The sequence below is a fragment of the Orbicella franksi genome, chromosome 13 (genome assembly GCF_964199315.1).
Source record: "Orbicella franksi chromosome 13, jaOrbFran1.1, whole genome shotgun sequence".
In the NCBI taxonomy this organism is placed as follows: Eukaryota; Metazoa; Cnidaria; class Anthozoa; order Scleractinia; family Merulinidae; genus Orbicella; species Orbicella franksi.
The window spans coordinates 7,297,038-7,324,897 of record NC_138157.1 but is presented as its reverse complement, the minus strand read 5'-3'; the positions used below and the strand labels follow the sequence as shown (position 1 = coordinate 7,324,897).

The following is a 27,860-nucleotide window of genomic DNA, read 5'->3' as shown; positions in this document are numbered from 1 at the left end:
TTACTCCTTACTGCGGAACTAACCAATAGAAACGTTTTGGTTACGTAATTCACGCAGTGTATGAACGCAAAACAAAAGATTGTGCACGGTCGGGACCCTCCAACATAAATCTTGGCATCGTTGTTTGCTCCTTTGATGTTTGCCGGGCTTCATAACCATTCCCCTCTGAAAACTAATATTTCAGGTTATGATTGATTGTGTAGTACCAAATGATAAAAAAAGAACTCGAGTGACATCCTAATCTGACTTGTTTATTTTTTGTAGAAGTTGCACTGCTTTCCCTTAAAAAAAATTTGTTCCTTGGCGTACTAGAAGGCGCTCACTTTTATTATTCGTTACGCAGCCAGTTAGCAATTGAGTTTTGGTTAAAATACAAATCGTTAAAGATGAACGTGCTTGCATGCACTTGGGAGTAGCACTAGTTTAAAATCTGAATCGATTATCCCGAGGTCCCGCGATAGAAAGAAACTTAGTTCGCTGTTCGGAAATTTCGAAAGGAACCCCCCAAAGGTACCAAGATCGTGTTTTGTGGGCGTAGCTTGATTGGTTTTCCACCCCTAAGGCCCAGTTCAGACGTCGAACTTTTCATGAGCCGAACCTACTACGTTGAGTTAAGTACAAGAGAAGTTCGGCCTCTAAATGAGTTAATATTGGAACGGCTAAGCTATTCTTCCCCTTTAGCTCAGCCGGGAATTTCGGCTTTGGAACGGCTTTGATTCAGACTTCGAACTTTTCATGTGCCGAACCTAATGTATAAATTATTATAACGTATTTTAAAAGCAGTTTACACTTTGCCTGAAAATCGCTGGCATTTCGATGTGATTTGGTTCAAACTAAATAAAGTTCGCCGAATTAAGTTGGACGTCGGAATCAACAGCCGTACTTTTGATAATTTGGGTCCAAATTCGAATTAAGTTTGGCTCATGAAAAGTTCGAAGTCTGAACTGGGCCTAAGAGGTATCAAATCTAAAACAACACGATTGCTTCGAATACCTACTCGTACGTTAAGTGGGTTGTCAAATATCTCCTGTTAATTATTTTTTGGGCTCAATAAAGGTCAATAAGGCCGAACAGCCTAAGAGGTACCAAGACCGCTTATTTAATTAATCCCTGAAAGGTCATGATATGCTCCTGAAAAGGTACAGCCGGAGTGCCCCCGTCCTTTTATATGGGAGTTCCCCCCGGCTTGAGTACTGTCATGTATTGGTCAGCGGTTTTGTTACGCATGCTTAATAAACGGGCGGACCCTGTTCCTGTATGGCCGCCATGATGAAATATAGTTGTTTGTGGCGTGTGTTTCCATCGGGCCTAATCAGACCTATTAGAAGCCATCCGAAGGTTTCCCGATATTTAACAAGTACAAGTTCTCCAAGGTCAGATTTGGTTGCTAACTACTAACTGACACGTTACATAAAAATATCGTTAAGTTTCGTCACCATCGTAAAATTACACGTATAGTAGACACTGAGTACCTTACAATGTGTTAGATCAAGAGATAATCTCTTGGTTGGACGAGAAGTAAAGCGTTACACATCACCACACCACCTTTTTTTCTTTCTTTTTTTTTTTTTTTTGCAGTAACCCGTGATCAGGCGTAACTTCGGTGGCAAATATTTTGCTTCCGAGAAGGAAAAATGCTTTGGAATTCTCAGAAACATGTTGCTTCAGCAGCAAATGTTCCCAAATTCCGCCCCGCCAAGAAATCTTTAGGAAACTATCTTTGTTTGTCTGCGGTTATCGGGATGTACAAAACTGCCTGTAAACCGAAGGATCGCTAACTGCAGTGTACAGCGTAGGAACAAGAAAGTACTAATAATATGCCAAAAAGAAACAAAGATGATAAGATTTGAGAAAGATTGAGGCAGATTACAAATTGCATATCGTTCATGAAAGTATTGTTCCCAGAATGTACTACTCTACTTATGGATTCCATGACGTCATATCAGTAAAAACAGGAGATGAACAACATAAAAACCGCTGCGACAAACACAAGGCTGCATTAGGCCAGTTTGTCACGGGAGCTCGTGATCTCCTCACACTCTGGCTCTTTCTTCAACGGAGTATTGATGACTGGCTTGGAGAGCCGTGTCTTTCGAAAGCCCTAAGAAACAGAAAACATAAGATTGTGAAAAATTCAACTGAAGTGCTCCTACTGTACGGAGAGCGGCGGAGAGTAGTTGAAAGCACTGGAAATCAGGTATGTTTCAGGCAGCCAAGTTCGTCTTCACTGAGCTTGTTCTCACGACTCCACGTCTACCGATATTGGTACGGGGGGGCGGGGGGGGGGGGTTTCTCCCAGAAAAATTGGGCGGGGGTGTGCGGCTCGCTTCCCAAACCCCTTACCCTATTTATGACCAAAATCTGCGATATTCCCTACCCTATTTATGACCTGACCACAAATTCGAAACCCTATTTATGACCTGACCCTTAAATCAAAACCCTGTTTCAGACCTGCCTTATAATTAGTTCCCTAGTTCAGACCAATGTTAAATTACCGTAAACATAATTGGTGAAGGGCGTTTGTTGATTTTCTTTTCGATAATGACGAAAAAAATGGCTTCTGCTTAAATAAAATACCCATATCAAGGCTAGAGTGCAAAAACCATACCCTATTTATGACCAAAACGGCTGAAAAACCATACCCTTAAGGGCCGCACATACCTATATAGCCCATATAAGGGAGTACCCCCCGAATATTGGTACGTCCCAGACAATGGAATTTTCCCCCTTTCGGGAGATAAGTTTTTGAAAGATGTGACAACGTTCAGCATGAAACTTGTTCAGTGATCGCTGCTCTATTTGTCTGCTTTGGTTGATAGAGATGTCACTAAAAAATCACGGCCGAAATTTACTACAGCAAGAAGTAGTTCAGAGTTAAACAGGGGTTGTCGCTGATATTCTGGGCGGTATTTTGTAACTCTGATTCTAAATGCTCACCGGTAAAGGATTACCGTTGCCGACGCTGCAATATGCGTAAATCTCGTCCGTTTCTTGATAACTTTTACGTAGTTCAGAGGCCAACTTATCTGTCCACCCTTTCCATCCCCCTGGGACACTACGAATGAAAGAAGAATAGTTACTTTAATCGTAAGGCGAATTACAGTCCAAATAAAGTTCATTCATGTATTCATTCACCCCTACCTCCCCCACGTCCCTCCGCTCTATCATGATCTGACAGTTCAGCCATTGGTGTTGCCAATTCACAATGCAAGCGACCGATTGCATCTAAGCTGACGGTTTTTTTTTTTAAGGAAAAGTCATCAAAATTGGTTTTAGGTGACTTTTAATTTCAGATTCAGGATTCAGCTGTTGGGCGAAAAACGAGCATTGGTCAAAGTTTGACGTTGACTACATCGATTAATGGGATCTCGTTTCATTTTCAGATTCGCTGTGTTCCACTCAACCGATGCGAGTGAACTGAACTCGGCAATAGATCAGAACACAGAAGTCAAGTGAAGTCAAGTCATCTTTATTTAGGCAGGGTAGCACCATCAGCCATAGGCTGGTATCAAAAGGGGCCCTGTATAAAATTAAGACTACATGATAAAAAAAAATTCAGAATTTAAAAATTACCGAAAAATGGGAAAGGAACCTGGCAAACTATATTCTACTTGCAAAGTAAACCACGGAAAAAATGTCGCAAACTCACTTCACAAATGCTTTCTGAAACTTTTTGAAAGCAGGTTTGTAGCTCGACCAGCATCTCGTTAAATTCAGTTTCGGGTAGTAAGCGAGGAAAGAGAGGCACATTTCTTCATCTGTACCAAGACCATCCTGAAAAAGACAAACAAACAAACAAACAAACCAAAAATAAACAAAGAAAGAAAGAAAACAAATAAACTCGTATAAAAGTAATTCAATATTTCATCTATGCAGTCAAATTATTTGTGGCATCATTCAACACCCCTCGTAGAGTACAAATAACGCGCGAAACGAGTACGGTGAAAGAAAGCAACCTTGTGGAGAAGGCCCTGGGGACGAGGTTGATCAAACGTGTACAGACAAGAGAGAGGACAAGATACAAACTCTTCAAGAACTTGGTCAACAAAAGAATATTATAATTCTACAAAGAACTCCATTTTCTTGAGGCACACACTGAGGTAATCGCGATCGGGGTCTGTCTTGTTCGTTTCGGTAGCCGATTGCAATGTAGGTTTTGGTCCATCTTGCCTGCTTGCAGAGCTAGCCATTAATCATGGTGATTCTCGCTTAATAACTAGGTTTCCTGAACTCCCACTTCTTATGGAAACTTTTGCCCGTCCCTACAAATTAGAAAAGCTCGTATATTTTCCCTTACATTGGCCTGCCTAATATAAAGTGGACATGCGTCAGACGACTTGCCTACAAGCAAGTCGAGTTGCAAAGGTGGGAGGTGGGGGGTGGGCGGCGGGGGTGAGGGGGATTCCGCCATCCAGGGAAACCCGAGTACGAAGAGCGCGGTACTCCCTACAACCACGAAGGACTTTGAGAAAGCATCGGCGTTTCTGATGCGTCTCGGGTCCAAGCCATTTCATGCATGTTAGTGCGATCGTCTCCGGATCGAGGGGTCCGGGTTCGAGTCCTGGCCGGGGACATTGTTCAGTGTTCTTGGACACTTTACTCTCGCAGTGCCTCCAGGTGTATAAATGGGTACAGGCAAGAAAATACCGGCGAACGAATTTAATACTGGGGTTAACCCTGCAGTGGACTAGCATCCGATCCAGGGGGGAGTAGAAATACTCCTAGTCGCTTCATGCGACAGAAACCGGAGATAAGCGCCGGCCTGATGGGCCACTTGGCTTGTATGTAGACAGGAGCCATAATCGGGGACGGAGACCGTAAGCGCGCGCCATTTCTAGTATTGGGGTTGTCCCCATGATATGGGACAATAATTCTATTCATAACATAACTAAAGCAAAGCGCGCGCTCTGATTGGTTAATCTAGCGTCTACTATTTGCTCATGGGTGCACGCTGCTGACGCGTGTGCTAATGTTTACAAAGCAAATCTTTTGACAGACATTGTTTCCAAAGTAATGGCCGACGTTCTTCTTCCAGAAATGCGAAACTGTCTTCACAGTTGTCTGAAGATGGAACTTTATCGAGTTACTGGTGTGCAGTCGGTTGTCATGAATGAATTTTCGCGCGCTTGTTTTCTCTTGTCATGTAAGACTACACGAACATTTTTTTGTGATGTAGCTCAATAAAAAGACTTCTGTTGTTCCAATGTCTCAATGTTATGTTATAAAACAAATGGTAAACGCCATAGCGTGCACTATTGAGTTATGGATGCACTTGGGAGGTTTGCTAAGCACTCAAAAAGCTAGAGTCGCACTCGGCTATTGCCTCGTGCGACTCTTACGCTTCTTTCGTGCTTAGCAACCTCCCGCGTGCATCCATAACCCAACAGTGCATGCTATGGCGTTTACCATTTGTTAATTTTAGAGCAAACTGCGCCATCGCCTGCGGTACACGCGCGTACATGCTGCGAGGATTTTTGCGGATGTCGCGCGGGGGGAATGGCGTCCGAAATTCCCGACATTTTTCATGTTTTTGGCCCACAACTCAGCGCGTTTACGTTGTTGGAATTTTGCTTAAGTATTTTCGTCGTAAGCTGCTCCAGTTTGAGTGAAATAAGACAGTGTTGAATTTAGGTATGTTCCGCTTTAAGCTTAGATATATATCGCTGACCAAGTTGTGTTCCAACGGATGCTTCTTTTACATGAGCTGTACATTACTCCACTTTAAATTTCACATATGTTGAAGATTAACAGCTTTCCATTACGCAGCAAAAAACTAGCTGGATATATTTAGATATAGCAGAGCTTCAGGACTTCATAGTTTCCTACTCCTCTTGCCACACGCTTGCGAGAAATTGGCCAGTCGCGACCGAAAAGTAAAACAAAATTTGCTAGTTTGAGTTTCGCCTGAATTGTAAGCAACGCTTGATGTTTCATCAAGGCCCAATAACTTTACGTCCGTAGATACTACTCAGTTTTATTCGTGTAAAAATTCAGTAAATTCTCTGTTGTCGATGAATGAGAGCGCCCGCTGATGCTTGTTTTGTACCAGTCAGTAAACATGACAAATTGTACTTCCGCCGCACTTTCGTGTGAAAACGTACATCGAACTCAAACAATAACTCTGTTGTTTTTGAATGCTTAAGATTGATAAATGTTTGAGAACATATTAAAAGCTACGCTGAAAATATGCGAATAAAGCAGAGATAATCAGCAAAGTTCCGTTGACGCTTTCTTTAATCAACTTCGAATAAAGATTTCGATTTTGTTGATCGAGTTATCAAAACTCCTTGTCTATTTTCATTTTTGCAGTGTAAAACTTCGCTATGTTTATGTTGAAGGAACACAAACGATGTTAGTAGCCTTTTTTGCGTTCGTGAAATTTGTTGCAGCATCTCAGCACAAAAAATAACGAAAGAAATCTTTGTCAAGATTTGTTGACAATTGAAAACACCGACTCGGACTTGAAAGTGCACGAGCTGCACTATGCAAATGAGCTAATTGTACGCGTCAGACCTTCCCTTCAAAAACTTTTGCAAACTCACCAAACAAGCAGAAACAATAAGAAACCATCAAAACAGGTTTTGGTTATGATTAACCATTGTCTGAGAAACTCACAAATTAACTCGATACCAGAGTAGAGAGTTTTCTGGCTATATTCTTAAGTCAGAACAAACGCAAAAACATACGCGTAAGCTTTGCGTAAGCTTGGCCCAACTAGCGCGAGCAGATCTTATTATTCATTCCCAGCGGGAGATTGAAGTCTTGTTTTCGACACTGAAAAATCCACCTTTTCCGTCAGCTCAGAGCATAAAACTACATATAAGCGCCCTGGTTCGTATTCCCTGCCTTATTCCCTGCCATCGCTGGGAAAAATACGCAAGATAATCTCTCAAGGTCTCTCAACTCTCACCATTTGATCACGCAACGTGACAACATCCACGCGAGAGCCCCCGACATGTGCATGGATCCGCGCGGATATTTGACGTCAGGATGGCGCCATTTGTTCTAACTAGAAAAATTGTCCCATATTAAAGGTGCGCGCGGATCCCAAGACTTACGGTCTCCGTCCCCGATTATGGCTCCTGATGTAGACTTATTGGTCTTAGAGTAACAATGTGTAAGGAAGGGGTAAGGCGGTCAGTAACTCCACATACAGTTATCATTTTCTCTCCTGAGAGGTACTTGCAGACTGTTATTAAGGAGTCTCCCTGAAAAAAAAAAATGCAATTACGAAGTGACTACAAGCACGAGTTTTCTGAGAATGAATAGCCAACGAGAAAGAAGAAAGAAAAACTTCAGGTACCAGGATAACAAACAGGATGTACTTAAATACAAATTCACGTGTATTTTCTAACAAACTTCCGTTGCACTTCCTTACCGGCAGGACTGTTACCTCCTCCCTGGGAACCTGAAATTCCTTTGAAAGAAAAAAAAAAGAAAGGAAATGGATCAGAATGAAACGAACGATAGTATACTAAGTGAGCTGCCACGACTGGTCATTCACCTACGTCGGGGAGAGCAGGCGGAGCATGTTCCCGGGAGGTTTATGAAAGGGTATAGGGGATCTGTCACTTTGCTATTTAAATTTCGAACCGACTGAGATGCGCCTAGCTTATGGCCATGTAATTTAATAAACACTTCTGGTAATGTTTGATGTTCTCCCGTAAATTCCTGTTTGAATTTAACGTTTAAGCTAATCATTCACCTGAAAGTTGAAGTCATAATGGTCGTCTCTGATAATCTCTGGAAGTTCAACTCCTTTCCTCACATGTCGAGTGTATGCTGCATGACCTTTATTTGAAAAAAAAATGGGAGAGAAACTTTATGAGCTTACCTCTTATGTTCTTTTTTTAACATATTTTTCAGTGCTGTTTGTGGACTAGACGTAGAGATAAAAGCTTAACCTGCGATCATTGTGCTGTACCCTCCCCTTAATTCAAGAATTCAGTTCGACTTGAGTACGGCAGTAGCACGACGTTTGAAACCACTCACTTGAGCAGGCTGAATTTTTATTAGTACGGCTGGCCTTGCCGTACCGCACGGCAGTAGCTCGACCTGGCTTCAAACGGCGTGCTCTAGCCGTGCCGAACTGAATTCATAACCTGCTGCATCAGCTGCCGTTGCTTTCTAGCATTTAAAATGGTCTTTAACAAAGCAAACTTCTTCCGATCTTCGGCGCGACTGAAATAAATTCGACGTTTGAAACCACTGCCGTTCTTTTGTGATGCCACTACCGGGCACGGCAGTAGCATGGACGTTTGGACTAGGATTAGGCAAGACTGTTTTCTCTTCACCCTGATGTGTGAATGGGTAACGGTGAATAAAATGCTAGGAACTAATCCCGCGACGACCTAGCTTCCCGTCCAGGGTACGGAAAGTAGAGATACTCCTAATCGCTTATGGTTATGGAAAGCGGAGATAAGCGCTGAAGACCTGATGGCCAACCCGGGTCGTTCTATCCGGGGTCCAACGCGCTAAATATTACGCCACTGTAATTATTTTACGGTCATTTACATACTCGTTGACTGTCTTCAGTGAATGTGAATTAAGATGGTAACATAGTGAGTGAAAGGCTCTATTTCCGCTTGCAGTCTCTCACCTGCTAAGTGAGTGTGAAGAACAGCGGAAAATATCCGGATTCCTCCATCTGGGAGTGTGGAGCCTTTCAGACCCTGTGACATAATAGTGATGTCATGATAAAGATGGAATAGTTTTCAGTGCATGTTGATTCACCTGAACAAAATCAAGAATGTCTCTAAATCACGCCTACTGAGCTAAAAGAGTTTCAGTTGGGGAGCAGGGATGGCGCAGTGGTGAGAGCGCGCTCGCCTCCCACCAATGTGTCCCGGGTTCGATTCCGGACCCAGCGTCATATGTGGGTTGAGTTTGTTGTTGGTTCTCTACTCTGCTCCGAGAGGTTTTTCTCCGGGTACTCTGGTTTTCCCCTCTCCTCAAAAACCAACATTTCCAAATTCCAATTCGATCTTGGAATGCACGGGCATTTCTGAACGAGTTCTTGTGAACTCCTTGGTGCTCCGTGGGTAAACAAACTAGATCTTTGCATACATATTTACAATTTCATATTTTTACAGTTGATGCTGTTCAGCGTGACGATTGGTGAGTCCACACCGGCGCTGCGAAATTTGAAAACGGAACAATCGCTGGTCATTTTTGGATTTGTGCATGTTTCAGCCTTACAGCCCTTCAACCCCTGCTCCCTCCCAAAATAATAAATCTTGTCATCCCCCTTTACTCCCCCCCTTCCCATCCTAATAAAACGTTTTGTACAACCAAATACCGAAATTGTCAATCTAACAAAATCTATACTGCCGCCATGCTACCTTTTTGCTTCAAAGCGGCAGCAATCGCATTATTTACTACAAAAATGTAAATATATATATATATATATATATATATATATATATATATATATATATATATATATTAATTAATCCCTGAAAAACAAACCTCAGCTGTGCATTCTTCAGCGCAATAACCTTCTGTTATCCAGTTATCTTGATTGGGTGGGATGTAAAGGTATCCTGGCACACGCAATCCAATTGATAACATGGCAGCCCGGTACTTTCTAAGTTGGCTTGTGTAGTGAAAACGTAAACCAGAACTGTCGATGATACCTGGAACGAAAATCGTATCGTGAAAAGTTATTTCAACGTAGCTCGAGCGAGCGCATTTTTGTTTTGAGTATGCGAGCGTCATGAGTGTTAAGGAAGTAGGGTGAGGCTAGGCTGTTATTCAATTAGAATAGGATGCTTAATAGAGGGTTATCTTATCAGTTGAAGTCAAACATAGAAATATGGATTCCCGGTGAAATGGCATGCCAGTTTTTGCATAATTTCACGTTAAGTTTTAATTTGTTACTTTCCGGAGATGCACAGCTTTTAAAAACCATGGTTATAGATATTAATTAACATCCATTTATTGCTAAACAATTGTTGCTTTTATCATCAGCCATCATCAATCAGACAAGCAGAAGTTTGACCTTGTCCCATGGGTTGAGCATTTAATTTGCAGTTTTTCCGAAGCTTTACTGTCGGGATTGCAGAAATATTGTAGCCCCTCCCTGGGACATTTGCAAGATTCCCTCCCCCCCCCCAAAAAAAAAATTGAAATGCTCTACAAATGCCCCGTGGGATGAAGGGGCTTGGAATTGACGGACCCAATGACAAATCGTTCTCATGCGAAAGTTACCTGCTTTGCTTTCATAGTTATCGTAGTGGATTTCCAAGACTGCAATCTTTGGGCTGTCGTGTTCTCCAATGGATAATCCCACGTGCTCAGGATAATAGAACGACTGTGAATCAGGTAAGTGATATCATTGGTACAAGCGTACATCTGGTTCCATGGTTTTGACCCTCTCTATTGTCTCCCTCTTTTGCAGCAAAAAGGGAGAATCAGGAGACGGGGGTACAAACGGTACACTGAAACATTGGAACGGACGACTGGGCACCATGGCAGACTTTTAATTTGATAACTCGACTACTCACTGGAACCCTGTTTTCTAGTATTTGTATTTGTATTTCTCCCGGTCTTCTTGCTGGGCAATGGAACCCAATCTTCTCAGCAGACCACGTGACAAGCGCTTACCTCTCTTGGACAAACAACTAATAAAATACGGGGCTCGTGACAAAGTGTGGTTAACACAAAGTGTAAGCCATACAAAAATAGTAACTTGACACTCGAACATGAACTCGTTACTCAGATGCACTAAACACATTCAACATAACCCTGTTAATGAGAGTGGCACGTATGCGCATGTTTCCATGTTTTACATCAACGTCGTTTCCCGTCTCTCAATTACGAGTTTCCCTCTCGCTCAAGGGATCCCGAAGAGAGAGGGCCTGGGAACGAGGTTGCTGTTACGTGTGTTACGTGTGCTTTTCCAGGCGCTAGCTTAGCTGACGAAGAGCGACAAGAAAAACGAGGCGAGATTTATGCGCCTCTTCTTGCTTTAATCTCCCCCTCGTTTTCCTTCTCCCTCGCTCGTCCCCAACCGACCGAGAGTCTGCATGGAACAGGCAGGTTATTCCACCGAATAGATATTAACAACCGTTCATCACGTTCCAAGAATACAACACTTTGTAACCAATACCTGTCCACCAATCGCCCAGCCCGCGATCATAGAAGGCCCGGCACATTGCTCTACAGCAGGCGGCATGCCTGGAGAATCCAGTGTGCCTTCGTAGCTTAGGTTACTCCTCGGGAAATCATCGCTGCACTCATAAAGAAGCATGTGGTGTACAACCCCCTCGTTACCTTCCTGAATTATAGGATCAACCTAAATTGGAAAGCAGATATATAAATGACTATTTCTATACAAGACAAGCGTACCAACGAGTTAGAAAAAACTTGAGATCAGGAAAAAGTTAGTGTCTGCTTAAGGGAACTGTCCAGTAATGGTGTTCAACCGTACTGTATATTCCAGCCAATCGAAAATAACGTTAACGTGGAAACAAATGTGCGATTTTTTTTCTTTCCATTTTTGGGGGTTAGAAAAAAGCACATGCGATGTGTACACTTATGGGTAGTTGAAAATAGTGCAAACTTCAAGTAAAACATCATTTTTCAAGCTGAAAAATATTGATGTCAAAAGGGGGAAGTATTAAAAGGACTTAAAGTTTCAGTGTCAGTAAACTAAGCATGGGTTAAATTGCTTTAACTGAAAGTTAGCCACCATACCCAAGGGAAAATGAGGGGACAGAGAGGGAGCATATAGGGGCGTTGGCTGGGATATGCGAATTTCACTAAAGGTTTTTTCTAGATGCCCTTGAAAACGGAAGTCAGTTTTACTGAACGCGTCCCGCCTTACCTGAATGATGTCATGTCTCTTCTGGAACTTTGGAAACTCGAACACTCGATAATAGTAAATTGTACGTTTCGTCGGCAGAGTTGTCTACGAGAGACAAAAAAAGACAAGAAACTAAGAACGAAAGCCTAAACGAAAGAAAATAAAAAAACAAACAAACAAACGAAAACGCGGGATAAGAGCAGTAATATAGCCAGTCCCGCATTTTGGGTCAGACAAAAATTGAGGAGAGAGCAATAGACCATATTCGTATTCTCGGTATTGGACTGGAACTAGCTTGAAATTGAGGCTAATGCAAGGAGTCTTTTCAAATGCAAATGATATTAATCTCTTTTTAATGATATTCCCCGCATGAGCCTCCATCCCAAGCTAGTTCCAGTCCAATACCGAGAATACGAATATGGCCTATTACTTGACGAGAGGAGGGAAGACCCTCGCTCGCCCCATTTTTTGCGCGGTCGAAGTGCAGAAAACTAATCTACGCGAGTAATGAGAATTTAAAAGTTGATAATCGCCGCAAGCGAGCGATTTTCCTTTCCTTGCCTCGCATTATTTTCTAAAAGAATTTAAGAACATTTTCTTCTTTCTATGAGTTACAGAAAACCCCTGACCCGGAAAGCTTGAAAGAAGCCTCGAAACGTCAATGGAAACACTCGCCAACAGTTCCTCTTCCCAAAGCATTTCTCGTTCTCTTCCAGTTCTGTTTCTATAACTCGATAAAAACGCGGAAAGTGAGAAAAATTATGCGTTGCCATTAAGAAACCAACACCCTTGTTGATGCGCTTACTCGTGCGGTATTCGAAACATTCATAACATTTGATCTGTCTATTTTCGTCTCAACAATTTTACCTTGTTGGCGGTAAAGTTGAAAGTCTTGGTATCATCAGGTAGTTTGGGGATATCGTCTATAGTATTGAGCAGTAATACACTTCTAGCTCCTCTACTTTTGAAATCGTGTGCTGGAATGTTGTCTTCAGAGGAAGGGTCGTCTGGATGAAATGCGTAGATGAGTTTAGTCGTTCCTTCCTGAAGAAAAAATTATATCAAAGACGAATAATTACTATAGCAAACAAATAGTAGTTTTTCCACAAACCCTCTTCGTCTTGAGTTCGTCGAGTTCGCAAGTAAAAGTATCAATCGCAGGGGATTTGAAAAAGCGCGAACGCAAGGGGCTGGCCATGGGGGAAAGAGCCCGCTTTGAGGCCGTCCTCGCGCTCCGCAATTGATCTTACACACTTGTGGCAAAAAAGAAACGTCTGTGAACAGACTAAACCGATTCGCTAAACCAGTACACAAAAAACCATTCACCTGAACTGCGTTGTCCTCGGGATCGCAAGTTTCAAACTTTCGTTTAAACTTCATTGTAGTTTTGCCACCACTCTCCAGCAGAGATATTAGCTCATAGTTCTGCTGAGAATCTATCTGGGGTGTCATATGACCATCCGCATGACGGTCCTGCAAAAGACAATTCGTAGCGGAAATGGTCAGCTTATATCCGTTTTGAGTTTCTTAATGGCCTCCTTCCAGTTTCTCATTCAAATTGATACTCAATCAAACACGCGTAGTCGCAGGTTAATCGAAGCAGTTCGGTGGAATACAAGGAGTGAGGAGTGCGGAGTACGTAGTGTAGAAAATGCGGAGTGTGGAAAATGAGGAGTGTAGAAAATGCGGAGTGTGGAAAATAAGGAGTGTGGAAAATGTGTAGAAAATTTCAATTTTCCATTTTCCATTTTAGTTATGTCCATGCTGAGTGTGAAAAACGAGGCGTGTGAAATATGGAAATTAACAAATAATCTTTAATTCCGTTATATTCTCATTGAAAGAGTGTTTTATAATATCGTGACACATGCGTGTAAATTAAAGAAATCCATGCGCGTAGCATTATCGTGAATTAACAATGTTAATAATCGATCCATTCTCTTTAAAACGGGATGTATTCTTACATTTTCATGGCTAAATCGTACAATATTTTTTCTAGCTATAAAGAAAAAAGGAATAGGTAAAGTATACGAATCCAATGCGCGTAACATTACTGTGAATTAACGATGTTAAGAATCGGTCGATTTTCTTTTAAGCGACGCATTATTGCATTTTCAGGGCTCAATCGAACAATATGTTTTTGAAGCTCTAAAGAACAGAAACCAATAGATAAATAAAAGATTGAAATCAATGCGCTTAACATTATTGTGAATTCACGGTATTAACAATCGATCTAAACTCTTTAAAAATGGGATGCATCCTTACATTTTCATGACTAAATCGAACAATATTTTTTTGTAGCTCTAATGAACAGTAACGAATAGGTAAATAAAAGATTGAAATCAATGCGCTTAACATTATTATGAATTCACGGTATTAACAATCGATCTATACTCTTTAAAAACGGGATGCATCCTTGCATTTTCATGGCTACATCAAACAATATTTTTGGTAGCGTAAAGTTGACATCATTGATTTCTTTAATTTTAATACACGCATGTGTCACAATTTTGTAACACACTCTTTCAACAAGAACATAACGGAATTAAAGATTATTTGTTAATTTCCATATTACACACGCCTCGTTTTCCACACTCAGCATGGACATTACTAAAATGGAAAATGGAAAATTGAAATTTTCTACACATTTTCTACACTCCACATTTTCCACACACCGCATTTTCCACACTCCACACTTTCCACACTCTTCATTTTCCACTCTCCGCATTTTCTACATTCCGCATTTTCTACACTTCGCATTTTCCACACTCCTCATTTTCTAGACTCCGCACTCCGCACTCCGCACTCCGCGTATTCCACCGAACCTGTTTTGCTTTGCTATGTAACAAATCAGTTAACGACTGCTCCCTTGGGGAACAGTGAAGTTTGTTTCCTTCGAATCTCAATGTTTCCCGAGACGTCTCGGGAAACATTGAGATTCGAGGGAAACAAACTTCACTGTTCCCCAAGGGACCAGTCATCAAGTGTTAAATAATAGCTGGAGACCTTTTTCCCTGAACTGACCCAGTTAACTATTCCAGAAACATTGTTATTCTCGATATCCCGACTGAATCCAAATCAAAATAGTTTTGCACAATAACAGAGATCGACCGTTAATTAACCGGCTGTCATCGGAATACCTGCGTTGTTACTTACATCTTACAGACCTCGGTTGTCTAAACATTATTCTGGGCGTCAAAGTACCTAATTTGGTTCATTGCACAAAGCACATCCGTCGTTAAAACTGCGAAAAGCAGCAGTTATGTTGAGAAAACTGAACACTTCAGAAGTTTATTAGGAGCCGATCCCGATAAAATAAAAAATAAATAAATCTCATCATTTTGATCGTGTGGAATTAGGGTAACCTTGTCTGAAGTTTACAGGTCACACAACGCAACTCATATTTTTTCTCATATTTTAGCAATTTACACTGCGTGAAAGCCAAAATATTCTAGAGTATTCTAGACTCGAATATGTGATGGTGACGCAATAGAATCTTAGAGTATTCAAGCCGCACACAACACGTGACGTACACCTGGAATATTCATATCGAATACGGTGGAATACGCTCCGTTCATAATCGTGCGAGGATTTTCGTTAAAGTATACCACACATCTGTCGTACTCCTATAGTATGATGGCGAACCCTTTCTAAAAAGAACTTTATAAAAGAAGGTAACAGTTCGGGTGCATAGCATTCTCCTGGAAGCAAAATTTAGACTATGAATTCAAAGTATGTGCGATCTGCGCGTGTATACGTTTATCCTCGAATACGTGATCTTGACGCCAAAGATATAGAATTCTAGAGTATTCATGGCGTGTACAACCGTGACGTGGACCTAGAATATTCTTATCGAATATGAGCATACGGCAGGAGCACGACCGTGTATTCGTTCGTTGACCAGAACAATTGGTTCATTCTGTCGGCGTGGCGCATGTGTTTTGCTTGAATCAAGAAATTTACACACTTTGTTGTAACTTCGAATTCCCCTCATTCGGTTTTGACGGAGGTTTTCGGGATAATCACTACAAAGCGATTTCTCTTTGTGTGACCCGTCTCGTCTGAAGTGGTTAACACAGCACGAAACCACAAATTGGACACTCCGGGATACGTATGTATGTATGTATGTATGTACGTACGTACGTACGTACGTACGTAAAGTTCCGCAAAGTTAAACTGACTAGAGACGCGTAAAGCTGCGCAAAGTTTGGTTAGTAAGAGGAATCAAGTTCGTTTCGGAGAAGTTTTGGTGTATTCAGTGGAGAAAGTCCCGAGACCTTCAGACAAATATCTTTTCTCTGTGGGATGACTTTAACTCCGGAGCCCGCAGGGCAACGAAACTCCTAAATAACGGTCCCGTAGCTAGCTTCCTCAGTCGACTCCCTGCCATCATATCAACATTGCATTACGCCTGAACAAGAAATCACAAAACGTATTACGAAGTCGAAAACACTTTAATCAGATTTTTTTCCTCGAGGTTACTTTTGAAACGAAATTGACTTTAAATGTGTTTCGAAACGACTTGTAACGAAATGAGAGAAACGACCTACATCAGCATCCTGAGTGTCCGACCTTCAACAAGCACGGATCAGCGGTTTTCCAAATTAGATACCAGGTTCTCTCGGTTCTCGCGCCATTTTTTGGCGTCCTTTTTGAAAGGTGTGAAATGTTGAAGCTTGCATCGATCTCTTGGTCCTTTTTCACTGTTTAAAAACTCTACTTTGGCGGACAAAATTCAGTTTACCTTCACTTCTTATCTGTGCACGATTTCAAGCAGTTTTTGGTGGCATACAGCTGATGAAAACATCGATACATACGGAGGTACGAGTCAACAACAACAGGTAAAACGTAAGCCATTGTTGTCTTCCCGGGTTGTCTTGTACGTACGAGTAAGTTAAGCTTAAGTTTCCAGGATAAAGTTCAGTTGTAATGTTTGTTTAAGATGTATGGAATTGCCTCTGGTTGTAAATGTTTCTTTATCAAGCAGAAGTTATACATTGGAAGTTAATGTAACCTTGACTTCAAGAGGGACAGCAATGGGAACGATGGTGAATTAAACCATTAAATCAAACTACTGTGTAAAATTTACTGATTGATTTATTATGATATTTTATTAGTTCTGCAAGCTTGATTTGAGGTTTCCCAGTGTGGAATTACACATAAACTTAACCAACCTTTTATGCATATTGTATTTTAATCATAGGATGAAGTAAAATTGGTAATGCCTTACATGTATGTATAATCCCTGGCCTCCTTATTTGAAGAAAAAAAAGGAAAACCTATGAGGAAGAACCCTGGCTTACAAGATACATGTATGTATTTATGACTATTTAGGGGGTCATGGAGACTTTTTAAGGTTTATTTTTGTAAGAGCTTTTAAAAAATTATATTGGCAAGTAAATTTTGGCATTTCACTAGTCAGTCTCTATATATTTTATATATAAACAAGGTGATTTGGAGATCTGTTTTCAGAGTGCTCAGTAGTAAACTAGAGCGTGATTATAACAGATGACGAACTGAGCAACTGTAGATCTGACTTGACATTTTATTACTATTTAGTTTCGTAGTACACAACTTGTGTGCAGCACTCGTGAGATAAAATTGCCAAATGCGAATTTACAGCATTACACTGATTTGAAATACACATGCAACCATTGGAAATATGATAGCTACAATAAGTGAACGCTTTTACAAAAAAAAGAGGGAAAATTGGAAATTATAGATAAACACTGTTAATATTGTGTAACAACAGAAGCTTTAAAAGTTAAAATTTAGCATTTTTCAGGAAGAATTTGTTTGAGTCTCTACATGAAGTTATCAGTTCATTCCATTTTTTCAGAGAGGCTAACTCAGGTTTACAAAGGTGCTTCTCCCAGAGGCAAAGGTTACATTGATTTGAAGTGGGGTTACATGGGGCAGCTTGCTTTAAAATCTTTCAAGTAACTTTGAACTTTGATTTATTGTCAAAGTCACTTGGAGGCTGCCCCATATAACCCCGCTTCAAATCGATGTAACCTATGCCTTTGGGAGAAGTACTTTATTATTTGTAAACCTGAGTTAGCCTTTCTGAGCAAACAGAATGAACTGATTAGATAACTTCATGTAGACATGCAAACAAATTCCTCCTCAAAAATGTTACATGTTAAATTTTAAATTTTAAATCTTCTCTTGTATTTCAATAATAACAGAGTTTATTCCTAATTTCCAACTATCCTTTGTTTTGTAAAAGCATTCGCTTATTGTAGCTATCACATTTCCAATGGTCGCTTGTGTATTTCAAATCAGTGTAATGATGTAAATTCCCATTTGGCAATTTTATCTGATGAGTACTGCACACAAGTTGTGTAGTACGAAACTAAATAGTAATAAAATGTCAAGTCAAATCTACATTTGATCAGTTTGTCATCTGTTATTTTATATATACATTATGTCAAGGTACATGTAAACCCTGTTTCATTGATGACCACTACAAATTTCAAGACAATTTGCTATAGTAATGTCAAACTATAGTGAAACTTTGATATAACGAAGTGCCAAGGAATTGGCAAAGTATGTTCACTATAACAGGGTTTTGTATCAAGGTTCTTTTTCGTATAGTCTACTATTACTAGGGCCATGAAAATCATTTGTTATACTGAGGACCTCGTTATATAGAGGCTCGTTAAATCGAGGTTCCACTGTACTAAACATATCCCTTCCAAAGGTAAATATTGAAAATTGAGTTTTATTACTCATTTAGGTTATTAGCCTAAGGAGGAATTTGTTTGCATGTCTACATGAAGTTATCTAATCAGTTCATTCTGTTTGTTCAGAGTGACTATTAGCCACTCATTTCAGGTTAAGAGCTGAAAATTCAGAACAATATTGAATTTGATACTCAAATTTTGATTGGATTAATTAATGCATAAAAAGTTTGCACCATATCTAGCAAAAAATGAAAGGCTTCTAGAGCTTGGCTACCTTTGTCAGTGCAAAATGAAACATAATCTGTAACCTTGAACATTGTTGCTTGAATCGTTTTTAATGTTTTTAAGCCCACAAACTCTGGCCCTCACATCCTTTCATACTTGGTTTGTACTGTAAACTTGATTAATGTGCAACACGACTCTCCTTCTCTCAAAGGCATCTTAAGTATGTTTTTGCATGCACTAGAAACCCAGGTGCTTACAGTATAGCTTTCCTAATGTGACTGTGAAACCTTTTGGTCATCAATCCTGTCAACACTTAGTGTTGATCTCAGGTCTTGGTTTGAATTTTCAGCTCTTTGTCTTGAGGTTACCCTATATCTTTCAGAGTGTCTTGCACCCACGCCATTTAGCATGTCTAATTCAAGCCAATAAAGCTGGCTATCAATCTACACATACATGTATACCAAGAATTTTGAAATAAAATGAATTGCCAAATTTTTCAGGGTTTCTCTCTGCGAGCATCCGATCACTTTTTGAAAGCTAAGTCAAAGTGAGTCTGCCTCAAATTTTGGACAGTGGCTAGTTTATCATCCATGTCTGTTAATTTTTATTTTGAAATACTTTTTCTCTGAGAGTGATTTTTGAATGATCACTCCACCATTCTTTATTCCTGTTTTGGAAATGTTCTGTAACTTTTTACTGTGATTGAATATGGCAACACGCAGGCAATTTTTTTAGTGTTTTGTGTCCAGAAACTGAGAAACAAATTAAATTAACAAGAAGCAAAGTTCGCTTTGACTTGTACATGTAGCTTTCAAAATGTGATAATAATAATAATGATTTGGACGCCAGCACTAAAATGTCTAGAAAAATTTGGCAATTCATTTTATTTGAAAGTCCTTGGTATAGTTTGATAGCCAGCTCTATAAGTTTTAATTTGATATGGGGTTTACATACAGTGTCTACAGATTAAATCGGATGCACTACATCCCTCTTGTCTGAGACACCTCTAAAGGTATATGGTAATGATAAGAGGGTTCCAATTGTTGAACTGAATAATGATGATGTTAGAGTGGTTTTCAACTGAGTGTCGGAAAACCAAAACTAAAACCAACTACTCACCAGTTTGACTTCTCAGCTAATCTCGAAGTGTAGTAAAACCAAAACCAAAACCAAAGTATTGTCTAAACCAAAGTAATTGTCTAATTACTTTCGACACTCAACTGAAAACCGCTCTAAATATGCAAAGCAGCAATTCATTAATTCACCCTTAATTCTCTTTTGTAACATAGCAGCATCTAGTTCTAAAGTTTGCATATAAAATGCAAGTGTTTTTTTAGACTGCTTCTCAGATGGTTCCTTCTGCTTTTTCATAACATAGCAGCATCTAGTTAGAAAGTTGCATGCAACATGTTATAGAAGTGGTTTTTTAGACTTTGCTTCTCAAATGCTCCATTATGCTTTTCATAACACAGCAGCATCTAGTTATAAAGATTGCAAACAAAAATGTTATAGCGTTTTTTAAAGACTTTGCTACTCAGATGGTTATGCTTTTTCATAACAAAGCAGCATCTACGTGTAGATATAAAGTAAATGCATACAAAATGTTATAGTGTTTTTCTAGGTTTTGCTTCTCAGATGGTTCCTTATACTTTTTCATAACAATGTAAATTCTTCCTACGTTTGATGAAAATAAACATACACGAACAAGTAACAATATACATGTAAGTTTTATTATTTCAGTATAAATAAAGTATTATTTGAAATGAAATGAAGATGTCATAACGGCAGTTGTTTACTTTTTGTTGGGATAACATGCATATTGTCCTGGTAATTTTCTTTCTTTTGGGTGGGTTTTGTTAGGAATCCAAAGGAATTTAAAAGTGTGTTACACTCGGCCGTTTGAACACAGTTTGGGGGATATACAAGCTTTGGTATGAGTCCTCAGTACTTCACGTTGGCGTCAGTATTCAATCACGTATACGTTTCATACTTTACATGAGTCTCGTGTCCCAGTCGAACACCACAGAACACTTGAAGTGTGTCGTTTAGAATACCTTAAAACCTCACGTATGCCTCAGTATTCAAACATGAACACGTTTCATACTTCGCGTGAGTCTCGTGTCCCAGTCGAACACCACAGAACACTTGAAGTGTGTCGTTTAGAATACCTCAAAACCTCACGTGTGCCTCCGTATTCAAACACGAACACGTTTCATACTTCGCGTGAGTCTCGTGTTGCAGTCGCACGCTTCGAACATTGAGGCCTTCCAAGGGGTTTGAGCGACAAGCGACATTGCGTCAAAATGTGGCGACAATTTGTTACCAAAGTACCGACAGCCGACAGAAGTTGACATGAAAGGGGCGACAATTTGCGAAAACGACAATCCATTTTTCATTTCGACAAAGCGACAACTGCACTTTTTTTCTTCGACGGCGACATGACTGTCATGACTTGACAAGGTCAGCGTGACTCTTTTGGAGCTCTATTGTTTGCGTTTATGGTAGATCAGTTGTACAAATATTAACAAAAACAAACCATCATTCAACACTCTTTACAAAGAGTTAAGAATTAAGAGTTGTATGTTAACTAGTCAGTCTCTTATTACATCCCGTAAAACAAAGAACTCAAAGAGAAAGGAACAAAGGTCGTCAACGTCACCCGTTGCGCTTGTTACGATCCCGAGTCACGCGCCAGAGATTGTCGTCATTATCGAGTTCGCCAGGTCTTTTTATTGACCTTTATTAGGGTATTCAGGTTATTTTAGGTGATCTAAGGTCGGGTGAGAGTCGGCCAATTGTTTGCCATGGGCAAACATAAGAAAGCCAAGAAAAAGACCAACAAGAAGAGTAGAAAGAAGGAAAGGGTGGAAAAGAGTTACAGAAAGAAAGACAGGAAAGGTGAGTTGGCGCTTTTCATAGTTAATCGGTTTTCACGGCCTTAAATATTTAGCTTTGTTGACCATTGTTTGGCAATTCTTTTTTATAATATGGATGATCGTATCGGATAGATAAAGCATTAAGTCATTAAGTTTATAAGGCGATCAGCGAACATGAGCGAGCTAGAATCTTGCACTGCACTCTGTGTACACGTGGACAGATGATACTGATTTTGGAGCGTCTTTTTGCTTCTCGATATTCTTTATTTATTTCTCAGCACACTGATCTCTCAGCCTTAACTTGGTGCAGTGTTTGGCAGTTTATTTTTCCAATCATAGACCGTTATACTATTGACGATTCATCATAAAATTATGAAGCATCTACGGCGAACAGCGAGTTCGGATCAGCTCGCAGCCTGCGGTCTGTGTGAGTGTACACCGACTGTGCACTGGAGATAAAGTTTATTTTTCGCCTTTTGACGAATACGTTTACACAGAATGCTATATTAATGATTACCATTGCTGTCATTGATAATAAATTATGGAGACAAAATTGAAGTACTTGCAAGCCCTCATACTTATCCAGTCTATCCTGGACGTTCAGACTCATTCATGTTCATTTGGATGGTCATGAGCAGTGTACAAGCGTGCAAACAGCTTGTGGTAAAGACGGGAATGACATGTTCCACCGTAATGGTCCGTAATGCTCACAGCAAGATGACAAGGTCATGGTGACCGGGATAGCAAAATCAAATGAAGATAAAAAAATAATCGACCTTTTTTAAACGTTAGGCGTCAAAATGGTTAATGTTATGACTTCTAGCCATGAAATCAAAATCTCTTGTGTCCCTTGCTTTCTGTTATGTTTTTTTTTTTTTTTTTTGCTACTTAGTTCTAAACGCCTATACTCAATTCTGTTAAGGCGCAAATTTCGGAGCAATCATTAAATGTTACTAACACTAACAATATTAAATTGTGAAAATTTCGTCCTTATTTCATATTTCAGCATCTTAGAATTTAAGACCAATATTCGCTTTTGCCTGAAAAGTGACGTACGCTCTTCTTATCATAATTTCGGCATATCAGACTACAATAAAACCGTCAAACAGCCGGTAACCTATAAAATCATGTGAAAGGGCAAACAATTTGTCCTAGCTGTCTACTCTCTTTTTCTCATGTATTCGTGTTTTGTTGTCCACCAGAAAAGCCCCTTTTAGTGTCTAGTTCGGAGAGTAAAAATGCCGAAAGGCGGATTATGGATAAGAGAAAACGCGCTCACTCCCCATCTGAATATTCTGACTCTTACTCTGAGCCTGAGCGACCTAAGCCTGCCAAGACCCCCAAGAAGGTGCAAAAGCCAGTTTCAGGTTTTCTTAGTGTTAGTGCTGTCCAGAAGTTCACAATTACCAGAAGTCTACACCTGACCTTATCTAGCACTGGGGCGCATGCGTGTGTGTTTTATTTTATAATCATCCCGCTTAAAATATATTTATTCATAAATGTGTCGGTCGTGGGGTACAGTTGAAGTCGTCATAGCATTTAGCCCTAAGCCCCATTACCATAGATGTAGACTTCTGGAATATTGAACTTTTGTTGATGGTTATTATCAAAAATAGAGTTTTACAAAAATGTTAAACATTTTATTTAAAATTGGAGGTTATAGCGCCGAAGTAACCCTGAATCGTCACATGTATACTCGCCAAAATTAGTACGTTAAGATTACGAGCGGCCTTATTTTAGAGAAACGTCAGAGACAAATTTTTGTAGCGACAACGACATATGAATTTGTACAGGGAAACGACAGCGACAATTTCCTCCGCTGGTTAGGCGACAAAGGTACACAGAAGGATGCGACAAGGCGACAAGACTACCCCCCTTGGAAGGCCTCAACATTAGCGTGTTGTCTGACTGAACAACGCGGTAGTGTACATTACCTGCATAAAACCCGTTCTTGACGACGCAAGACATCTTTGGCTGTGAAAAATGTGACACAACTTTCGTATTCATAGCGTGCGATTCTCAAAAATTAGAGCATACTTGACGTATTCAATAGTATTCGAAGACGTTCACGTCAGAAATGGCGTCGTGCATCTCGTGTTCCAGTCGCAAACTCTCGAACAACTGAGAGTATTCGAAAATGTTCGAGTCATAAATGATCACTATATCTTCGAAGAACATTAATGCAACATTAATCTACCAAAACGTGGCCCGTATGATTTATCGAACACTTCGAGTCATTCACGAGTATTAAATTTGAATACGGAAAAACAGGCCGGATTCCTCTAGAATATTCCAGGTGTATTTCGAGTCAGCTGCAATCGAATACGTCAGAACATTGCGGCATACGGGGCGTGCGCCGATCCGTATTCGAGCGAATTCGGGCCCGAATATTTGGCTTTTCGCGCAGTGTTACGACGGGACTAAGCCAATTCAGTCCAATGGAAGTTGAGCATCAGCCCTCTTACAGGAAGAGGTCGGCTTTAGTGCCGTATGGCGCAGCTCCCGGTTCAGTTATTCGCGAAGAAATTACCGTGAAATGTAAATAGACATGAATAAAGTAATTAAATCATACGGTGCTTAGATAATTCGAAACTGCGAACGCGTTTGTTTTACCTTGAAGTAAGGTTTACCATCCTTTACCCAGCCGATCACAATATCAGCTCCTGCCATCTTGCCTTGCCCGCTGGAGATGCCAAATCCGACCCATCCAGTTGTTTGGGCTTCCACCGTGAAAAATATTTCCCTGTTTGCCGTGCTAATATTCCAATACAACTTCACTTTTTGGTCTTCATCCAGAGGAGAAAAGAACGAATGCTCCAGCTTCAGATCAGCCGAGGATTTTGCCAAACATACAGAGATCAACAAAAGGTAAGCCGGTGTCTTCATGATCCCCTGAAATCAACTGAGGAACTGAAGAGTAAGCTACTTGTTACTTCTTGTACCACACAAGTTCTGTCACAGGCTGTAGAGAGCAGAGGCTTAACATGAGGTGATATTCCTTTACGGCTTTCTCCCGGGCCTTCGCGGTCAGACTGATTTCGGTGACGTATCTAGACATTTGACATTGCCTGATGTCAAGCCGAAAAGGACTAGGTATGAGTCTGTAAATTATGGGATAAGCGACTATTGATCCACCGATATTCACAAAATACCCAAGTTTGGTGTTAATCAGGCTAGTTTTGACTGAGATACAGCTGTAGTAAAGTCTACGAAAGCGTGACGAAGCGTGACAGAATTTTAGAACAACATTGATTACACAATAATAACCACTAATATGATCTTTGTATGATCCTTTGTTTAAGTAAGCGTGAAACTATTTGAGTACGCGTCGCAGAATATAGTTCGTGTTTTCCGTCGTTAAACATGTAGGAAGGCTAGTTCCTTCTAGCAACAAGTTTTAGCGTAGGATTCTGCTCGCTTAAGGTCATTCCTCACATTTGCATTGCGCATCCTTACTGCGCATAATTTATGGCGTCATTAGCGCGTGCTCGTGCACGCGCATATTGAAAACATGACGGATTTGCCTTGATATTGAGCTCTGTCGGTTGAAAAATGGCTCTAGCTCACAAACGAGTACGGGAACCCCAATTTTTTTCCAGTCATTGTAATCAACTAATCATAAGCTTTGCGTGAGAAAAGACTGATCTAATTTCTATTGCTGAAAATTGAATAAATAAGAAAAATAGCAGACACACTGTGGTCTTTTCTATTTTGCAGTCGGTAACCACGTCAAGAAATTTGGTTCAAATTTTTAATCAAGGATTTAGCTTTCTGCCTGAATCAAACTTAAAATGTTTATTTGTGTTCGACACAATGCATTGACTGTAGTTTAATGCGTATTCTTTTGAGTCTGGGTTCACAAAGATTTTACAATTACTGGGAATGCGTTCTTATAATAATCATCAAATAATGCCAAAATGAGGCATTTTCAATGTCTCACTACTCCTTAATGAGCATGGGCACCCCTCTTTTTTATTTCAAAATTGAGGTTATAATATGACAAATATTCGGTGGACAAAGTTTGAACAAAACTCTATTGTAACTTTTATTTCAGAGGAATTACCTAGTTCCGCAGGATTTACGTAAGTAATCACTCGTATCTGTAAAATTGTGGTTATGTTGTAATTAAGTTGTTTATCCCAAATTATCCCAAAGGAAACTCCTTGTATCTTCTGTATTTTCTATCACGTATTAGTTAGCTACCATCATGTATATAAGAACGTTGATTCAAGCAATAAAGTAGATTCAGTTGATTATACAGCAGTTGAGTGTGTTCCACCCCGCGAGTGTGCTCCGATAAGCCAAGAGCGAGCCCAAGCATCGCAACAGTTCGACTCTAATCAACCCTCGGCCGTGTTTTTCACTACACAGCCACTTAAAAACGTCAAAATGTTAACAAAGGAATGTTTGGTCGTCCGGACACAGCGTCCAGATGGCCATACATTTCTTTGTAAATTTTGACGTTTTCAAGCGGCTGTATCTTGCTTACTATTGGGTCTATTTACACCAAACTTGGATATTTTGTAAAGCTTGGTCTGCACTTTATGACTATGTGGATCAATAGTTGCTAATCCCATAATTAACAGACTCGTACCTAGTCCTTTTCGGCTTGAAATCAGGGAATAGCCTAAACAATAACAGAATGCGCATGCGTCTGGATCAGAAGCAGAATGCTTTTTGCTGATTTTGGCTGAATTTCAGCGAAATTATATTCCTGGTCTGTCGTTAATGATTACGTACAGTAGGAAACCGAAGGGGCTCATTTACTTGATCGAGACAACTTCAAATAACTCATCAAATAACTCAGTCGGAGAAGGTGCTGATTATTGCAAATCGTAGGAATGGGATCGCAAACTGTGTTTTCTGCAGTTTGGTACAGCAGAACAACTTCCTCAGAAGTTACGGTTAGAGCTATTATTATGCTTGTCATACAAACCTTTTTTACTTGACATGCACCTCAACTGGAAGCCTAAGCGATCAAGGAGTTCCGAATGCTTACAGGTTGTGTCCTGTAAATTTTGTTCAACTACGGAATCATGGCGGACTGTTATAATAGGTCCGACTCTTTTGAAACGAAATTCTCTCCTGTACGAATTTGACATTACAAATCTGTGCATTCATCACGTCCAGTCCAAGATGGCGGACAGTGCGGACGAAGACTTCTTCTCGTTTCGGGACTCACACTCGAAATATATCAACAGCAACAACTGAAATGTACAGTCAGCAAATAGGTTTGCTAGTTGCTAGTTCTGCTGCGCCCTCGTCAAGTATCACACGATAGAAATCTCAAGCTCATTTAGTAGAAACACGATTTTAACCAATCAGCGCGCGTGTTTTCTTAAGATTGTTTTATAATGCCGCCTTTAATGTTTTGTTATACAGTCAACAAATGCCGACATGAAATCTTGATTTAACCTGAGTTGGTTTTTCATCAAGCGCTCTTTTTTTCTTCGCAACCGACCCTCGAAAGAAGAACGTCTGATTTCATATTGTAATTTCAAAGACATGCGGTGTTCAAGTAATTATTCACCCTAATGTGTAATTTGAATATTATTTTTGCCGACAGCTTTGCAATCTCGCATTTTTGGAGCGACGGCAGCGGCGGTGCACGAGAGGATCTGGATCGAGAACGACCTTGTTCCCGCCAATTGCAAACTTTAAGCAGTTTCCTTCACGTCGCGGTGGCACTAGAGACGGCCATCGCTGAACACAGTCTTTCCCAAGCTTTTTCTAAAGCATTCAATTAAAAATGAACACGTTTTAAAATGTCCGAGATCTGCTATTGCTATCTCAAAATGAGATCTCTATTTCTGATGAAGAATTCGTTTTACTTTACGATCGTTTTCAGTCGAAAAATCCAGACATTTCGGTTACGAGTCGTATGTTATAAGTTCGACTTAGATGCTAAGGCCCAGCTAACTGCAGAGCGAAATTTCGAATAGAGAAGGCTAATCTCCCTCGACTTGCAGATGTATTACAAATTCGTCTGTCTATGTGATGGTCTCGAAGGGTTATGCCTGCTACTGAGGTGGACAAGTTATCCTTGTCGATATAGCGATATAATTCCTCGATTTCCAAGACCAGTATCTCTCCTAAGTTTGATCACAAACGAGGTCTTAGATTACATCTATGACACCCACTCACATCTGGTCACAGATTGGAACAGAGACGTCATGACCACAGCTACTCTTCAGACGTGGAGACAGTCTTCAGACTTCAGACGGAGGCAGTCTAAAGGAAAGGTTCAGCACTGGACAACTAGTTGCTTTG

At 40.3% G+C, this 27,860-nt stretch overlaps 1 protein-coding gene across 1 annotated transcript; it reads right to left on the bottom strand.

The window, feature by feature from the left end:
• On the bottom strand, positions 1–26,168 carry LOC145465395 (DBH-like monooxygenase protein 1). Its single transcript, XM_081449176.1, has 14 exons — positions 24,204–26,168; positions 13,133–13,279; positions 12,674–12,850; positions 11,828–11,911; positions 11,111–11,296; positions 10,210–10,312; positions 9,469–9,635; positions 8,600–8,672; positions 7,706–7,791; positions 7,379–7,417; positions 7,155–7,208; positions 3,650–3,774; positions 2,938–3,055; positions 1–2,101 (listed from the first exon to the last, which is right to left on the bottom strand). The coding sequence occupies exons 1-14, from the start codon at positions 24,474–24,476 to the stop codon at positions 2,000–2,002; spliced, it is 1,734 nt and encodes a 577-aa protein (XP_081305302.1). The 5' UTR covers positions 24,477–26,168; the 3' UTR covers positions 1–1,999.
• Between the last annotated feature and the right edge of the window lie 1,692 nt (positions 26,169–27,860).

Coding starts and splice junctions, on each gene's coding strand:
- LOC145465395 (XM_081449176.1), bottom strand. CDS start 24,476: ATGAAGACACCGGCTTACCTTTTGTTGATCTCTGTATGTTTGGCAAAA. Junction 11,297..11,827: donor AGAGACATGACATCATTCAG/GTAAGGCGGGAC, acceptor TTTCCAATTTAG/GTTGATCCTATAATTCAGGA. Junction 3,056..3,649: donor TTTCAGAAAGCATTTGTGAA/GTGAGTTTGCGA, acceptor TTTCATTCGTAG/TGTCCCAGGGGGATGGAAAG.